At 38.7% G+C, this 19,692-nt stretch overlaps 1 protein-coding gene across 1 annotated transcript in view; it reads left to right on the forward strand.

Annotated features, from left to right (window-relative positions):
* Nucleotides 1–19,692, forward strand: part of LOC126161939 (ATP-dependent RNA helicase DDX3X) — a 171,368-nt gene that overhangs the window by 78,069 nt on the left and 73,607 nt on the right. The window contains exons 10-11 of the mRNA XM_049918114.1: nt 2,269–2,450; nt 11,672–11,789. Of these exons, the coding sequence (XP_049774071.1) occupies nt 2,269–2,450; nt 11,672–11,789 (300 nt within the window). The remainder of the gene's footprint in view (nt 1–2,268; nt 2,451–11,671; nt 11,790–19,692) is intronic.

A 19,692-nucleotide genomic window follows, 5' to 3' on the forward strand; every position in this document is an offset into this window, starting at 1 on the left:
GCACTGCACGTATGAATTTCACTTGTTCAGGCACTATGTAAAACAGGTGGTTTTCCTGTTTTAGGTATTTCACTATGTCATCCAACGAACTAATATTCACAGAATCACTACTTTGGATAATCTCATGAAACATGCTTTGGTGGAGAAGCAAGCGTTCTTTGCCTATATCTGATTCATAGAAAGATAAAATATCAAATGAATGTTTATCACCAAGAAGAAATTGTTCAATTTGATTTACAAACATGAATGATTGAGTTTTGAACCGTAATTCGAAGATGATGATGGATATATCCATTGTTTCATAATACAATCTGCTATATTTGTCACATACTTCAGTGAATGTTTCTACGTTTCTCATAAATTTAATAGAAGTTACAAGAGTAGAAATCAACATACTACTGACCACCTCTAAGTGTAGGGATTTCCTCTGTAGTGCTGTATTTACGGTATCAATGTGACCAAACAGTTTTACCAAAAGTGATAACATGAAAAAGAAATCATGTGTCTGCATATTAATCAAAAAGCAGTTTGCTTTGGCCCCAGTGTCTGAATTGTCATTTGTTGAAACACTTAGAAAAAAATCCTGAAGTTCTGTATAGTTGGACAAAACTGAAGACATTGCCAAGTATCTTACGGCCCACCTTGTAGGACAGAGTGGTTTCAAATTTGTAGAGGCATCTGCCTTCAGGTGAGCAAAATGATCTAATATTTTAGGTGAATCTCTAACAAAATGTATTAAGTCCTTCATAACATTCAATGCATTTCGACATTCTGGAACTGCTTTCACAGTGTCTTGTAGTGTTAGATTTAAACAGTGTGCAAGGCAGTGCACAAACATAGCTCTCTTCTCCATTTCCATAAACTTTACCTGGACATCATTATATAATCCGGCCATGTTAGTTGAATTTCCATAAACTTTACCTGGATGTCATTATATAATCCGGCCATGTTAGCTGAACCGTCAAAGTGACCCTGCCATTGCCCAGGGCGGCAGATTTTTGGCGACGGCAAATCCATCTTGCGTAAATGAAGGAACGAGAAAATACATTGGAAATACAAATTATTTATAAAATCAAGGGTCTTATTAAAAATTATCTATGGTACAGAAACAGTGTGCTCCGATTTACAAAAGAAACATTTCCTCCAACAAAAATGCCTTAAAATGTATTGCACTGTAAACGTATCACTGACTGCTGCTTTGATCTTAGACATATTCACATCAAAGAGACAAATGACGAATGAGTGCAATATGTGAAAATAAGGTGTCATGTATGAAATATATTGTGGGAAAAGTTGAATGTCGAAAAAGGGTGGGTGGGAGGGGCACTTGACATGTTCGCGCGGGGCGGCAAAATCCCTGGAGCCGGTGCTGATTTGTGTGGTGTTGTACCTAGTGGTTGTCAATAGAATTTACAAAAATGAATGAAGAGTCTTTAACGTTACCTAGTCCTTCTAGCGATCGCCATCAAATTCCGTGTCACTATTGCTCATTAGTTTCTTTTACAAGCTGCCAGCAGACTGCTGTGGGAGGAAGTGGAGCTCGTCCTAGCAGCCAAAGCGCTGCGAGCTCGTGGTGAGCTTTCGTTCCCCGCATACCTCCGTACAGTAAAAGTGTGTGAATACCACAGAAAGCAGGGGACAAACCCTGTCACGACAGTTCGTCATATGCAGAGGTTGGAGGAGTAGCAGAAAGGCATATGCAATATCTCGTAAAATCCGTATTTTTTTTCCCTACATAATCATTACATACTATTGTGCAAAAATGTATGTGCAAGTTTTAACAAATTTCCCCGTAAAATGTGAGGAAGGGGGTGAGAACAGTGAGAAATGCATGTTTAAATATTGGGGGGGGGGTCACAAAGTACCTTGACTCCCCCCAAGTTGGCGCCACTGGCATGGCACATGTTTTTCTGCATGACTAGAGTATTCTGTCACTTCTGCACAACTGTGTTCCCTCCTCCTCCTCCTCTTCCATCATTCCAACTGACCACCCTCCCTCCCTCTCTCTGTCTCCTTCGTCTAACTACCCCACCTCACCGCCTTGCCCTTCCGTTTGTCTTGACTCCTGCTCTATCAGTTCCTCAGCTAAAACACTTCGTGCATATTTTTTTGAATATCAGTTGAAGCTATAACAAAAATAAGTTTTCCATTCACTTTAAGAACTAATCGAATATTTCTTATCGTAATTGCTGAATCTATATTTGGTGTGATCATGCATAGGTAATTATTGAGATTGCTTAATCCCATGCTTTTGCTTTTATGTTGTAGCCACAGATGCTTTAACACTTGTTTTTGTGGAGACTAAGAAAGGTGCAGATGCTCTGGAGGAATTCCTATATCGTCAGGGTTATCCTGTAACCTCAATACATGGAGATCGCACACAGCATGAACGAGAAGATGCTTTAAGAAGATTTCGGTCTGGTCAAGCGCCAATCCTTGTTGCAACTGCGGTATGTAAATTATACTAATTTTTCATCTGAATTTTATTTTGCAATCTTTCATTTACTGTCGATAACAACAAAGTTGTGTCGTGCTGTTTGTAATGATAGTTGGTGTACGCACTTCTCAGCATTGATGACTTATTTTAGGGGTATCTTTGTTGTGTAAAGATGTAGGCATTACATTGAACTAAACTTTATGTAGAAGCATAGACAGAGTAATGGGAGACTGTTTATAGAGTCATAGCTTTCTATTTCCACTAACTGAACATTCCACAAGTGTAAAAGGAATCTGTAGTCACATTACCCCCCCCCCCCCCCCTTTACCTCGGAGGATTCTTAATGGTTTCCATTAATAGCTTACCTCAGCTTCATCGAAGAAGTTACCAGATTGCAGATTTTAATTTCAGACTTGTTAGACATGTCTTCATTAATCGTAGGCAGTTGTGCTGGAAACTGGAGTTTAAGATAATGTGGAATGAACATGTTTTTCACTATTACTAAATGTGCAAATGCAGTTTATATTATGATTTAAAATCAAGAAAATGTTGTTGACATATTGTTTTAACAAATGTCACAGGATGGGCACAAAGGAACTTAAAAAAGAATTCCTTAGGTGTTATTTTGAATAACATTTTCTCCATTGACTATGTATATTTAATGTAATCACACATCTGGCATTTTGGTTTTAATTCTATATCAAATATAATAGCAATAATAATAATGAAGTTTGACATTCCAGAGGAAACAGATATGTGGCTTACACAATGGTTGCACAAAACAATGGGAACCCACAACTGCCAAAAGGCAAAAGAAGTGTAATAGATGTGAACTTCTGTGACTCTTGCCAGTGTTTATTATACAAACTATCTGTATGAAAGATTGAATTACAAAATTTCATTAAGTTCCTAACCAGGAGCGAATTTTATAAGATAATCTGTGTGCTTTAGTACTTCAGTTTCTTGAGTTTCTGTGTGTTAATTTAATATCCAATAGCCATAGTTCTCACGTTTTCGTTAGTGTTGGAAAGTCAACAGATTATGTGACACATTAAAAGTTCCTAATCAGGTGCGAATTATTTTGTTTCACCCAAGTGATTTGGTAGTTACGTTTTGAATCGCTGCTTATTAATCTAATTTATTAGACAAAGTTCTTGCGTTCTCGTCAGTGTCCACAAGAGTGTTGCGCAGCACATGTTGATAGTCCATTTATCTGCATAGTTCAGTTTTCCACGGCCTCTAGTATGGACAGGGACTGTAATTATTGTGTGCAGATGCAAGCCAAGTTGGTGACACTTCGCTCTCAGCTCCAGGCTGTGACGGCTTCGGTCACACACCTTGAGGCTGCAGTGGATGGGCACCACTATTGTGGGCTGGCCATGGGGATCCAATAGGTGTCCAGCACATCAGAGTCCTCCGATCGGTCCTCATCGGTGTACTGAGATCGACCCCTAACATATGGTCAATTGGGAGGTTGCCCCGGAGTGTAGCAGGCGGCGAAAGACTTCCCAGGCGGCCGCACGTAAGGCCTCCCCGGTTTGTCTGACAATCAAGTTCCAGGTGCTGTGTGTGGCTGACACTGTCACTGAGCCAGATGCCATTGCCTGTCCTGTTTCAGAGGAGACCTCTCAGCCTGCAAGATCTGGACAATCACAGAGGGTGGGATAGTTGATAATTGGGAGCTCCAACGTTAGACGCATTATGGTGCTCCTTAGGGACATGGCTGCCACTAAAAGAAAAAATACCAATGTGCACTCCATATGCATACCTGGTGGAATCATTCCAGACGTAGAATGGGTCCTTCCGAATGCCATGAAGAGCACAGAGTTTAGCCAACTGCAGGTCGTGGCTCACGTCGGTACCAATGATGCGTCTCTTTGTATCGGAAGAGATTCCCTCTGGTTTTGAGCAGCTAACAGAAAAGGCTGCTAGTCTTGCTTGGGAGATGAAGCAGAGCTGACCATTTGCAACATAGTTGACAGGACTGGTTGTGGACCTGTGGTACAAAGCCAAGTGGAGGGTCTGAATCAGAGGCTCAGACAGTTATACGACCGTGTATGCTGGAGATTCCTCGAATTGAACTAAGACACTGAAAGCTGGCTAAAGTGAGAGATAAGCCGAAATTTTGGAAAGAACCTGACAGTGTTCTAAAAGGACAGGCTAAACACTGTTGGTGATGGCATGTTTGTTGCCATTAGTAGTTAGTTCATCTTGTTGTGAAATTGAAATATAGTTCCTGTGAGTTAGTATGGGCAGGGGTCATTGTTGGCAACCGGAATAAAATAATAATTGGATCCTTTTATCGACCTCTCAGTTCAGATGATAAAATTGCTGAAAAGGTCAAAGGAAACTAGAGTTTGATTTAAAACATGTACCCGACTGGTTGTAGTTGGTGGTGAGTTTAATTTACCCTCGATATGTTGGCAAAAGTACATATTTAATTTCAGAGGTATGCCCAAAACATAATCTAAAATTGTGCTAATGCATTATCTGAAAATTATTTCGAGCAGTTAGTTCAATGGCCCACGCGAATAGTAAACTGTTGTGAAAACACACTTGATCTCTTAGCAACAAGCAATCCTGGGTTAATAATGAGTATCAAAACAGATACAAGGATTAGTGAACATCGGGTTGTCGTAACGAGATTGAATATTGTAATCCCCAAATCCTCCAAAAATAAACAAAAATATACCTATTCAAAAAAGCAGATGAAAATTCACTTGACGCCTTTCTGAGAGACAATCTCCACTCCTTCCAAATTAATAAAATAAGTGTAGACCAGATATGGCTTGAATTCAAAGAAATAGTATCAGCAGCAATTCAGAGATTTTAAATGGGTCAGAACATTGTTGCAGAAACAATGAAACAAACATCCCAAATTTAAATAGACACACAATCCCCAAGATTGGCGAACTTTTACAGAAGCTCGAAATCCAGCATGGACTTCAATAAGAGATGCTTACAGTAATTTCCACAATGAAACTGTCTCGAAACCTGGCAGAAAATCCAAAGAGATTCTGGTCATATGTGAAGTATGTTAGCGGCAAGAAACAATCAATGCTTTCTCTGTGCGATACCAATGGAGATACTATCGAAGACAGTGCTGCCAAAGCAGAGTTACTAAACACAGCCTTCCAAAATGCCTTCATGAAATAAGACAGCAAATATTTCTGAATTCGAATCGTGAACAGCTGCCAACATAAGTAACGTAGAAGTAAATTTCCTCGGAGTAGTGAAGCAACTTGAATCACTTAATAAAAGCAAGTATGCTGGTCCAGACTGTATACCAATTAGGTTCCTTTCAGAGTATGCTGATGCCTTAGCTCCATACTTGTCATATACAACAGTTCGCTCGACAAAAGATCCGGACCCAAAGACTGGAAAGTTGCACAGGTCACACCAATATTCAAGAAAGGTAGTAGGAGTAATCCACTAAATTACAGGCCCATATCATTAAAGTTGATATGCAGCAGGATTTTGGAACATGTATTGTGTTGGAACATCATAAATTATCTCAGAGTACGTTCTATTAACACACAGTCAATACTGGTTTAGAAAACATCATTCTTGTGAAACACAACTAGCTCTTTACTCACACTAACTGTTGACTGCTATCGACATAGGATTTCAAATTGACTTGGTATTTCTAGATTTCCAGAAGGCTTTGACACCGTACCTCACAAGCCGCTTGTAATCAAATTGCATGCTTATGGAATATCGTCTCAATTATGCAACTGGGTTCGTGATTTCTTGTCAGAAAGGTCACAAATTGTAATAATTGACGGAAAGTCATCGGGTAAGACAGAAGTGATTTCTGTCATTCCACAAAGTAGTGTTACAGCCTCTCTATTGCTCCTAATCCATACGAATGATTTAGGAAACTGAACAGCCGTCTTAGGTTGTTCGCAGGTGACGCTGTCATTTATTGACTAATAAAGTCGTCAGAAAATCAAAACAAATTGCAAAACGAATAGGAAAGATATATGTGTGGTGTGAAAATTGGAAATTGACCCTAAATAACAGTGAGGGCATCCACGTGAGTGCTAAAAGGAATCTGTTAAACTTCAGTTACATGTTAAATCAGTCAAATCTAAAGGCCATAAATTAAATACTTAGGAATTAGAATTACAAACACCTTAAATTGGAAGGAACACACAGAAAATGTTGTGTGGATGGCTAACCAAAGACTGCTTTTCATTGGCAGGACATTTAGAAAATGTAACAGATCTACTGAGGAGACTTTCTACACTACACTTGTCCTCCTCTTTTAGAATACCGCTGCGCAGTGTGGGATCCTTAGCAGATAAGATTGATGGAGTACACTGAAAAAGTTCAACGAAGGGCAGCACATTTTGTATTATCGTGAAGTATGGGAGAGTGTGTTACTGAAATGATAGAGGATTTGGGCTGGACATCATTAAAACAAAGGTGTTTTTCATTGCGACGGAAATCTTCTCGCCAAATTTCGATCACCAACTTTCTCTTCGAACATGAAAATATTTTGTTGACACTGACCTACATGAGAAGTAACGATTACCACGATAAAATAATGGAAATCAGAGCTCGTACGGAAAGATATAGGTGTTCATTCTTTCCGCGCGCTATATGGGATTTGAGTAATAGAGAATTGTGAAGGTGGCTTGCCGAACCGAACCCTCTGCCAGTCACTTGAATGTGATTTGCAGAGTATTGATTTAGATGTAGAAATAAAGCATTCTTGACTAAGTTTAGCGCGTGTGTGCATTTGGGGGGGGGGGGGGGGTGCTGTTTGTGGGAGAATACGTCAGATATAAATTGAACATATATTATGGAAGTGATGGTATATATAGTGTGGGAGTGTGTGCAGGTGCTACATGATCTATGTGTAAGTAATGCCGACAACAGCCATACAAGCTGACATTCATTTTATTGCTTTTGCCCATGTTAGTAGTTGCTGTGTTTCAGTACAAGAGCAATTCTTATGAGTAATCAGATCTGATTTTAATAACTTAATGTACACAGGTTTGTTTCCAGCAGAATGCATAGCTTTAACATTTGCTATTGGTTCCAACTGAATCACATTTTAATGACTTACAGCCAAAATTGTAATTGTGGGATTTACAGTGAATATATGCAGCCAGTGGTGGAGGAAATACTTCAGTTCAAAAAATTCAGAAGACCTCAAACCAAATCAGATAGAATTATGCCCTCAAATAATGGCCTTTTTACTAAAAGAAAATTAAATAAATTATTAAGATCAGTTTGTTTCTTCCTTTCAGTATAATGCACTGACAGGTCTTATCACTCCAGCTTGTTGATACTGCAAGAATTCGACTGAACTGTTGAAAAATAAGCTTCTTACAGCATCAGATTCTTTATTATTATTATTATTATTATTATTTTTTTTTTTTTTTTTTAATTTTTTTTTATTTTTTTTTTCAGCTGCCTCCTTGTTCTTCTCAATGTCACCACTCTAAACAATAATTATTCATCTTGTTACTTCAGGAATAAACCTCGCAGCTTACTGTGCATCCTATTTGGAGTATGTTGTCGTGAGGAACATCCATGAGATCCCCCACTTGATAAAATATATGTAATGATTATCCATTTTTCTTTATGGAAATAGCTTCAACTGTAGCCAGTGTCGTACCAAAGCCAGAATCTACTAAATAGCCAAATGGTGTCCGATGAGTCACAGCATAGGTTGTAGTGTACAAAAATTACAATTTTGTTGTTACTTTTGTCATGGAGTATTCAGTTGTGCATAATAGCCATTTTGATTTCTTTCACAGACTATATTATGCCAAAGTCCAGAGGTGTATGTTTGTTTTCCTATCACTATAACTTCTTAAGCCACAAACATTCCTGATAAATGAGATTGCTTTAGATGTAGAGTATTAAAAATACCCTTTCTGCAACTTCTCCAGTCTTGTCATCTATACTTCTAAGCAATCTTCATAAAATCTGGAATGTTGTTAGAATTTTACAGGGAACTGTGTGGCTCGCATACTGTTACTGGTGTAATGACATTGCAAACTCAACTTCAATTTTTTTAGTATGCTCTTGTACCAAGACAGTAACAGTATAATACCACTCTTCACGGTACATAGTTTAAAGTTTCTGTATTTTCTAATATAGCATCATATGAAACCAAGCCAAAGGCAAGCCATTCTGTGTTCCATCCATGACAATTTGTCTGCAGTGTGTTCAGTTTCTGCACTGTTGCTGCTCGAGACAGTGTAGTAGGATGGTGGAGCAGTGTGCAGTGAGACGAGAGAGGGAAGCCCGCATGCAGAGTTTCTAGCTGCCCCTGTGACATCGGATTTGTTTTTACCTTAAAGTTGTCTAGTGCCCAACATAAGTTAAACGGATATTATCATAAGGGGACACATTTTTTGGGAAATAATTCTCATTTTCGAAAGCATTTGCTGTTATATTGTAGCAAGTTAGAATGTGTGCTGCATTAAGTTTGCATGGTTGTGAAAACTTCTGAATAGTGTAAACAAGCGAAAATTGAGTCATTAAAGCTTCGTGTTTGATAGACAATTGAAAAATAGGAATGAAATTTTACATTACAGTACCTATAGAATGAGCAGTAACAATTTACACTTCTTTGTGTTACAGTGAAGGAGTCAGACTCGTGCAGTGGTTTAGACACAGAAAGAATTACACAATTCATCAAAGTTTAATGAAAAATTACAATTTAAACTGTGATTCTTGTTGAAACCCATCCTGTGTCACAGGCATTTGAGGAGGAGGGGGGGGGGGGGTGTTAGAATAGAATCGTGACAGACAGGAGCAAATTTTCTGGTTGCAGGTTTCAACAAAAATTTTATAATGGCAACAATAAAAAGTATTTTTTCTTTGCGCGTTTAAATTTCAAGGTGTCTGATACATCACGTATCTACATCACACTATGCATATGGATTTTGAGTGGCAGAGTTTTCCCTGTTTTTGCATTCTGGTCGTGTATAAACATCACTGGTCGTGTATAAACATCACTTATCACCATTTTCACTTGCATTTACCTGTCTCTTATTAGAGCTTTGTGGCAAGAGAGTGAATAATGTTGATGATTTCGTAAGGTTTTCTTGATGTCTCATATAAGCTAGACACATACTTCATGCCAAAACTCAGAGGGCCAAATGATGTAAAAATGTAAATACTTATCCATACTATCTTGAAGCTGTTTCATGTCGTCCTAAGATTTCACAAAACCATCAGTCAACTCTAATTGAACTCACTAGACAGGATTATGAAACTGTCAATGAAACAGACTTGAGCTATCTATCAGACAAAGGGATAGATTGCATATCACTGCCGTATACTGTATTATGTTTTGAATGCGACCTGTTGAAAGTGAAAAGAAATGCATTCCAGGCTTTTTAGGAATTTCATAAAAATGGGCATAAATTCATGATTTATTTTACATTTATTCCATTAAAGTAAATTTTGCCTTAACCCTTTCAGTGCTATAGATGTGCTGTCCAACATGCTGTGCTGAGTGGGATTTTGTTCTGGCTATACTGATTGCCAATTTCTGCTTGCTGAGAGGTGGTGGTCTACCTGATGTGAAATACTTATCTGATTTTTAAAGAGGCTGTTCATTAAAAAAAATCTTTAGTGTGATATCTTTGCTTGCTGTAGGACTGAATTTATTTTCGTTACTTTAAGTGACTATAGAGTAGATAATGCCGTATTGTTGTCCTGGCATGGATTAAAGGAAGTGTTTTAGAGCTTAAAAGGAGGTTCTGGTGGGTCTGCAATTTCTGAATGATTAGGAGCAAATGCAAAAAGGCAAACTTCCAGTGATTGCAGGTGATTGCTTGTATCAGTGCCAAACACTGTCACAGGGCACCTGCGAGAGGTGCAGGTTTTTGGTTCTCTGGAGACTCAAGAAAGTAGCCTAAATAAAACTCATTTATTTTATCCAGACGGAACTACTACACTGAATCTGTGTCAAAGTCCCAGTGGTGACTTATAACAGAAGTAGCCATCACAAGCAGCACTATAAAATATGAACATTTGAGCAGCACCCATTGAGAAAAGAGACTTTTTGGAGCTTACACCAGGCTGGCATCAAGCAACACAGAGTGGGCGTACCAATCATCTCACTGAGAACTCCTTTGAATACGCAAATCTGGAGTCTTAAGGATTGTGGTGAAACTCCTACACTGGAAAGCTGCCTGGAGTGTATGCAAGTTTGCATGTGCCTCTTGTTACTGTTTACCTCATGTGACCTAAACACTTCCACTGGCTCCTGCTCTCTGCATTTTGTCTCTGGTTTCCTGTCTTGGTGTGTCCCCATTGGCTTCCAGTAGCCTCAGACTTGGCAATGCATGTCAGTAAGTCATCAATGTGTGACAATAGTTCATGTTTAGTATCACAATAGTGTCCTGATCTTTAAGATTATCAAAAAGGATCTTGCAGGTGGGCCTGGTGAGAAACCTTAAAAATCAAATAAATTTGTACCACTTCTTTACAAGATAATTAAGTATTCATTTTTGTGATTGCAGAAGTAATTCTAAACAGGTTTAACAAAGAGTTCTGCTTTTTGAACAGATACAAGGCATTTGTTCTGATTTAATATGAAAACAGATCTCCTTTCTAGAGCATGATTCTACTTTTTTGTTCATAACTCATTAGTAATATTGCAAGAAATTGGTGAATTTCTGAATTGACTGACTTACATGGAATTCCTTGTACAGATTATAATATTTAAATGGTTACATACCCAGACAAATTGAGCCACAGCAGAGTAACTAATGGGCAGCGTTCAGTGATTTTGATAGAGGATAGTGTTTAATAGCAAAACTGAGTGCAGTAACCACAACTGATCCAATTTTCAAATTCAGCACTTATCATTTAGTTAAGAATACACATTCAGATGCTTTGTGACAAAAATGTTTTCGACCATTCACTAATGCTTTGGCCTCTGGGACCATATTTAATGACTAATTAATTTAATGTACCATAGATCTTGGTGAAAAATACTTTCACTAGGTTTCTTCTCCTCCTCCTCCTCCTCCTCTCTCTCTCTCTCTCTCTCTCTCTCTCTCTCTCTCTCTCTCTCTCTCTCTCTCTCTCTCCATTGTTACATTGTTTTTTGCTTGTGAACAGAAGCTGCCTCTCAGCAAACTATGCCTTTCGGGCCTCCAGATTTTTGCAAGCAACTATTATGTCTGAGCCTTTGATATTTAGTTGTAAGAAATAAGTGGCCTGCATCTGTAACACCTCGGATCTTCTAATTTGCAGGTTGCTGGAAGAGGTTTGGATATTCCTAACGTAAAACATGTTATCAACTTTGATCTTCCATCTGATGTAGAAGAGTATGTCCATCGCATTGGTCGCACGGGCCGAATGGGAAACCTTGGTAAAATATATGTATTTGCAATATTGCTGACAGTATGCGTGTTGTTATTATAATGCTCTAAAATTCTTGCTTATACACATTTGAGTCCTACCTCTGCATTATACTGTATTCAGAAGTAAGTGTGTGTGTGTGTGTGTGTGTGTGTGTGTGTGTGTGTGTGTGTGTGTGTGTGCAAGAACATTTTATTAAAAGTGTAGATATTTGACTATCTCAAATTCTAAATTTATCTGCTAACGTTTGTAGAACAAAATAGCGTGAAAATGATAGGCCTAAAAAGTTGCAGGCTATTTTAGAAAATTGCAACCAATATTTGAGACAGGGTGTTTTATCACTTGCTAATTTGAGGTTTAGTCTACATGTATGGACTTGTGGCACACATTCCAGTTAGGAGAGTGTACCCATTCACTGGCTTAGCCATACCTACAGCCAGCAACAAATACAACAAACTCAGTTCGTGAGCCAACGGGACAGACAATTGCAGTGCCAGAGGTCTTAATAAGTGTGCACTATATACTATGTCAAGTGAATTGTAACTGTCAAAATGAGTTAATTAGTATCCAGTATAGTTCTTAATCAGTTGAATGACACACATACTTGTCAACTCTTTTGTGGATCTTACTCGGATGTGTTCCCCTTTGTTGTGGTAATGTATTAAGCACTAATGTAAGGATGACGATGATTAGCAGACTGTGACCCATCCTAGAACCAAATCCTGGATCAGTGGCTGGTTCCTCTAGTAATGTAAACTCTGGATGTTCTTCAGTGGTCCAGTTGGATGTGTTGGTTGAATGTTTAGGTATCTCATAGTGAGGCCTTGGCTGACTGCATTGATGTCAGTAATAATGCCATTGATGAAGTTTCATCTAGTGAGAAACTCATTGCAATTATCATTCCACATTTAGTAAATGGTGTATTTTTGGTGATCGAATAGAAAGGGAAAGATCTCACAGAGGCTTTCACAGACCAAAATCACTCACCCAACCTTGTACAGAACCAGTTTTACAATACCTAATCTCTCATTTCCACCTCTCCCACAGTGGTATTCCACCACTCACCGAAACTACGCAATGTCCTTGTCTGTCTCTACTCCATCCATGCTCCCAGCCATTTATAAACATTTACAAAAGGTATTTAACTTCGGTTAAAAATAAAGACAAAATTTAATTTTCTTAAATTCTGGTCGCCTGCTGCATTAGTCTAGCTTAGAATCGCGGAGCAGCTGGGCACGGTCCCAGCGTATAGCTGCTATTGCAGGGTTTCAAGCTGAACTTAAATGGTAGCCCTCATCTCTGTGGACAGGATTGTCACGTAATGTTATTTAGACTGATTCCTTGATGACGCTGTCCCAGAAGCCACTGGCACAGCAAAGCATTTTCGTTTCTTCAAATTGGAAAGTGTATCCCTCATCCACAAAGAAGAGGAAGAGGAAAAGCAACTCGCCTTTATCTCCTACATTGGGCCCATGAGCCAAAATTGTGAGAATAATGGTGAAAAACAACATCAAAGCAATTTTTCAACCACCTCCAAAAATGAGTTACTGGGCTCCGTGAAGGACAAATTGCAGCTACAAGTTCCCGGTATATATAGTATACTGTGCGAGTATGGCCTCTAGTACATTGGTCAAACACAACGCTGCATCTCGCAACACTGTCAGTAACACATTAGATGCGTACGACTGGGGCACAGGGACAAATCGGCCGCAGCAGAACACAGCCTCGGTGGTGGTGGTGGTGGTGGTGGTGGTGGTGGTGGTGGTGGTGGTGGTGACACTCATCGAAACGTTGCGATTTTTGACACAGCTACCAGGATGGGAGCCTGAAAAGATTTCAACACTCTGTTATTATCTGAACTTTTAAAATGATATGATACTATACAAGAACAAAATAGGAGGGAACCGGGGTAATTGGAACATTGGGTTATTAGAACAATGGCCTATAAACAGCAAACCAAGCAAGTTAAGGGTATACTTCATTATGAATATGAAGGAGTGGGAAACGCTGTTCCGATACCACCAGATGTGGTAATTAGAACTTACAGTTTCAGACTTAACATTATTATTTTTTAACTATTAATGTTTGCTGCTATCATAAGATACAAAGATGAGAAAACTGGAAAAATCTAAGCATTAATATAAATTTTAACTGAAATATCTAGGTTGTTTTGTTTTGAAGTTTAGCAAGTATTTAACACGTGTATTAATTTCTGTTCTAATTGCCCCGGTCGCCCCTATATTTTTATCAAAGATGAGAGGTACAGGCTGCACAATTGTGAACTGGTAGAGGGTACACGTAAAGTGAAGATTTACCAAAATAATTTTGAGACATATTGTAGCCATGATATAAATAAAAAACTAACACCACTGCTCACCTTCAATGAACTCGTTCATCCACTGCCGAAAATCTGTGTTCTCCAGTTTGTGGATTGCAGTGTTGGCCTTCAAAAATGTTTCCACTGCCCTTTGGGCCAGATATTTACAATTGCTCTTATTTTTTGCAGCTTCAAAGCTGCTGCTAATTGTAGACTGCCGCTTTATTGGCAAACTGGTATGCCTCAACTTGTTGCCCTTATGTTTATCTGTCTGCACATGTTTCACTATAGAATTTTTACACTCCCGTCAATCTCTGATATTGCAAAATTTAGAAAACACTGTTAGCTTGTCAGGAGCAAATAAACCATGTATTTCAGATTCTCACACCCTTTCATCAGCAGTTACTGTAGGCTTAAGCATTTTCACAGAACACAAGTGTTCGTTGCCGAGTCTAGAATTAAAAAACAAAAAATGCAGATGATAAAAATGAGTATCTGAACGCGGTAACTGCAATAGCTTCGAAGCGATTGAAAAATGTGTCACAAACAAAACAAGTCAAGTGAAGTGCATGCCCACTCTAACTCAGACAGCTATGTGCATGTGCAAATCTGGCAGCTTGGCAGCGTCAGAAAAAATGTTCCGGGTTGATTCTGACTGCTTTCTCTTGCTGCTTTATACACCAAACAGCCACACACCAAGTAGCCAGAAGAGGGAGTAGGTACTGCTTAAACAAGATTGCAGCTCTGCGCATGCGCAGCTAGCTGTCGGGTAACGTCTTAAACGAACCTTATCTCAACTAAATTTGAAAACAATCATATCAATATTAAATAAAATTGTCATAAATTAATACATGCAAAAAAATACGCACTCAGCCTTGAATACTGCAATGCTATTAATTCGCGAGGGTTGGCAGCAAGCATATGCAAAATAGTTGTCCTGCCAATGAATAGTCTCCGTAAACTTGACTAATGGCTTAAACACAAGCATGTACGATAACAACATGGTTTGCTTGCTGTCACGGAGTACACCCTTTTATTTGTTTGGATGATGTGAGAATGAGTTCTGATACATGAAACCGGTAATTAATTAAACTAAAGTAACTGAATTTTGGAACTTTGGCTGCTTTCTACATCAAACTGGTTAACTCAAGTTACTGTCCTCTTGTTAATGCAGTGTACTGGAAATCCAAAAAGATGAATTTTATAGTCGTTTGTTTCTGTCGCAGAAATTAATTCTGTCCTTTAAGGTACCTGCCTCGCAATCCATTTGGGACTCGTCACGTGTTTGGGACTTAAATATTTATTTCATTCTTCGATCTTTAATCAGACAGATATTTTAACATCATTTATTGCGTAACTTACTTGTATTACGCGTTCAGACTTTTTCCTGTACTTTTAGTGTAAAAAGTGGTAGAGCTGTAAGCTCAATGGTAGATTGATGGTGTTAGCAGTGTTCGTGCCCACCTCCTTCCAAATACTTGCATTACATTTATAACAAAAGACCCAGACTGTGTTGACAATGCTACGATAGAAAGAAATATATTAGCATGCAGTGGAACACAAACCTACATCTATTCGTATCGTAAACCACGAAACTATCCGTTAAATTACGGTTTACTAATTAGGCTACTGTCTGAAGTCTCAATGATCACATTTCTTCAAGCCTTATATTGTTGCTGCATTATTATCCGCCATTTGATGAGCAGGGTGATGTGTTTGTGATAGATTTTCATTGCGCCGTTGCTTTGAAACGGCATACTACGGCGCATACACTACAAAAGAAATAAATAATAGAAATTCACACAGTGGTCGTTCGTATGTGCTCGCAAAAGTCGATAGTCGAAAGGCCACTAGTCAGGTCATGACAGCAAAAAGTAGTGTGACATTTAAAGATTAAATATGTCACTGACATCATTAGATTTATGCCACTTCTTACAAGGACACAGTGACATTTTGTTGAAAAATGCTGATTTCGTGTTATTTCCTTAAGAACTGCTGAATTCGCGTTATTTCCTTCAAAACCACCAAATTTGCGTTATTCGTTGCATTATCGTTTAAATGAATTTTTCATGTCCCTACTTATGGCTTATACCCCTGCAATAGACGTAGATGCAAGACCTGTCCCTACATCCTCCCACTACCACCTACACCGACCTGTCACAGGTGTCAGTTATCCCATCAAAGTGAAACCAGTCATGTGATCCACAAACCAAGCTGCAACCACTGTGCTGCTTTCTATGGACATACCAACAAGCTGTTTGCATGCACGATTCGCCACTGACAAATTGTGGCCAAGAGACAGCTTGACCACTCAGTTGCTGAACACGGTCCCCAGTGTGATGTGTTTCACGTAAGTGACTGCTTCACAGCCTGTGCCATCTGAATTCTTCCTACCAACACAAACTTTCCTGAACTGCACAGGTGGGAACACTCCTCACAATATAACCTACTGTCCCTTATCTGCCATGTCTCAACCTTTGCTAGCCCCTGTCTTTATTTTTTATTTATTTATTGTTCCATGGGACCAAATTCAGGAGAAGTCTCCATGGTCATGGAACGAGTCAGTACATGAAATTAAAACACGATAGTAGAAACAGATAAAATGAAATATAAGAAACATATTGAGGCAACAATTCGTAAGTTTAAATAAAGAAAATCAACAATGTAACACTGGAATTTGCTTAATTTTTCAGCTCTAGCTCGAACAGCCCGTTTTTGGGCCAAAAATACCCTTTTGAATCTGAAGAATTACCCCAAAAAATAATAGCATATGACATAAGCGTATGAAAATATGCAAAGTAGACTACTTTTCGTGTTGAACTGTCACTTATTTCAGATACTGTTCTAATGGTAAATAAAGCAGCATTTAGTTTCTGAACAAGATCCTGAACATGGGCTTTCCACAACAGCTTACTATCTATCCGTACGCCTAGGAACTTCAACTGTTCCGTCTCGCTTATAACATGCCCATTCTGTCTGATTAAAATATCAGTTCTCTTTGAATTGTGAGTTAGAAACTGTAAAAACTGAGTCTTACTGTGATTTAGCATCAAATTATTTTCCACAAGCCACGAACTTATTTCATGAACTACATTATTTGATAATGTTTCAATATTACACACAAGATCCTTCACTACCAAGCTGGTGTCATCAGCAAACAGAAATATTTTTGAATCACCTGTAATACTAGAAGGCATATCATTTATATAAATAAGAAACAGCAGTGGCCCCAGCACCGATCCTTGGGGAACGCCCCATTTAACAGTGCCCCATTGGGACTGAACATCATTACCACTCTCAACATTGCGGAGAATTACCTTCTGCTTTCTGTTCTTAAAGTAATAGGCGAACCAATTGTAAGCTACTCCCCTTACTCCATAATGTTCCAACTTCTGCAGTAATATTTTGTGGTCAACACAGTCGAAAGCCTTCGTTAAATCAAAGAAAATACCTAACGTTTGCAACCTTTTATTTAATCCGTCCAAAACCTCACAGAGAAAAGAGAATATAGCATTTTCAGTTGTTAAACCGTTTCTAAAACCAAACTGTACATTTGACAGCAAATTAAGTGAATTTAAATGCTCCAGTAACCTTGTATATACAACCTTCTTCGATAACTTTAGCAAACACAGATGGCATAGACATAGGTCTATAATTATCAACATTATCCCTGTTTCCCTTTTTATAAAGTGGCTTCACTACCGAGTACTTTAATCGGTCAGGAAACCGACCACTCCTAAAGGAAAAGTTACAGATATGGCTAAGTACTGGGCTAACATACATAGAACAATACTTCAGTATTCTGCTAGATACCCCGTCATATCCATGAGAGTTCTTGGTCTTTAGTGATTTAATTATTAACTCAATCTCCATCTTGTCAGTATCATGGAGGAGCGTTTCAGGTAACAGTCTCTGAACACTTTTTTCTAAGAGTGGTATATGATTCCCTGTTGGGACTAGGTTTCTATTTAGTTCACCTGCTATATTCAGAAAGCGATTATTAAATACTGTACATATATGCGACTTATCAGTAACACGGACATTCCCACTACGCACTGATTCTATATCCTCGACCTGTCTCTGCAGACCAGCCACTTCCTTTACGACTGACCATATGGTTTTAATTTTATCCTGAGACTTAGCTATTCTATCTGCATACCACATACTTTTTGCCTTCCTAATAACTTTTTTAAGCACCTTACAATACTGTTTGTAATGGGCTGCTGCATTTAGATTTTGACTGTTTCTAACATTTTGATATAATTGCCACTTTGTTCTACAGGATATTCTTATCCCTCTAGTCAGCCACCCAGGCTGCCTGTTTGTCTTAGTACCCTGTTTTGAACGTTCTAACGGAAAGCAACTTTCAAAGAGCACGAGAAAAGTCTTGAGGAAAGCATTATATTTATTGTCTACTGTAGCAGCACTATAAACATCTTGCCACTCTTGTTCCTTGATAGGGTTTACGGAGGTCTCTACAGCAACTGGATCAGCTTTCCTAAAAAGTTGGTAACTATATTTAACATGTGTTGCAGCACAAAAATCTTTTAGAGTTAAAATTTGTGCATCATGATCTGAAGGGCCATTCACTTTTTTGCTAACAGAATGCCCGTCTAGTAATGAGAATGAACAAAAATGTTGTCTGTGGTTGTTCTACTGTTCCCTTGCACTCTCGTTGGAAAGAATATGGTTTGCATAAGATTATATGAATTAAGGAGGTCTACCAGCTTTTCCTTGCACAATCACTTAATCAATTAATATTGAAGTCACCACATATAACTAACTTTTTGTATTTCCTATAAAGTGAACCAAGAACCTCCTCTAGCTTTAGCAAAAATGTTGTGAAATCGGAGTCTATAAATAACATCAGTTAGAAGTTTAACTCCACTAAATTCAACCACACCTGCACAACATTCAATCACCTTTTCAGTGCAGTACTTTGAAACATCAATTGACTCAAATGGGATACTGTTTTTCACATACATGGCTACTCCCCCACACTGCAAAGAGCTCCTAGAAAAGCTGCCAGCCAACCTGTATCCTGGTAAAGGAAACCTCTGAATTATCTGCTTATTTAAGAAGTGTTCAGATATACCAATAATTTCAGAGTCAACATCTATAAGCAGTTCACTAACTCTCTCTCTCTAATACCTTGTATATTTTGATGAAATATACTAATTCCCTCATTACTCGGATACCTAAGCTTTGTTGAAAGTGGTTTCTTTGTTAGAAAGCCTTCCCTTAAGCAGGAATACCTATCAGCTGACTTCAATCTAAAAAAGCTGCAGCTATAACACCCACTAGTTCAGGAATTTTCCCATGAGTGATCCCACCACCCCCCACCTATGCTGTCACCTATAAGTTTTGCCAACCTCCCCTTTCCATAGCTGTTGAGGTGCAGGCCATGTCTAGTGAAACCCGTCCTGCTGATAGACTCCACCGACACCACTGAAATGATACTCATGCCTTCTGTCATCGGCGCACCCCCAAGTCTCACGTTGTTATGCTTGACACCCACCCATCCCCTTCTGTCCTCCCACTCCAGCACTACACATAGTTCTATTCCACCGATGCACTCACTAGTCATTTTTCATTT

This window comes from Schistocerca cancellata, chromosome 2 (genome assembly GCF_023864275.1).
Source record: "Schistocerca cancellata isolate TAMUIC-IGC-003103 chromosome 2, iqSchCanc2.1, whole genome shotgun sequence".
Classification (NCBI taxonomy): domain Eukaryota; kingdom Metazoa; phylum Arthropoda; class Insecta; order Orthoptera; family Acrididae; genus Schistocerca; species Schistocerca cancellata.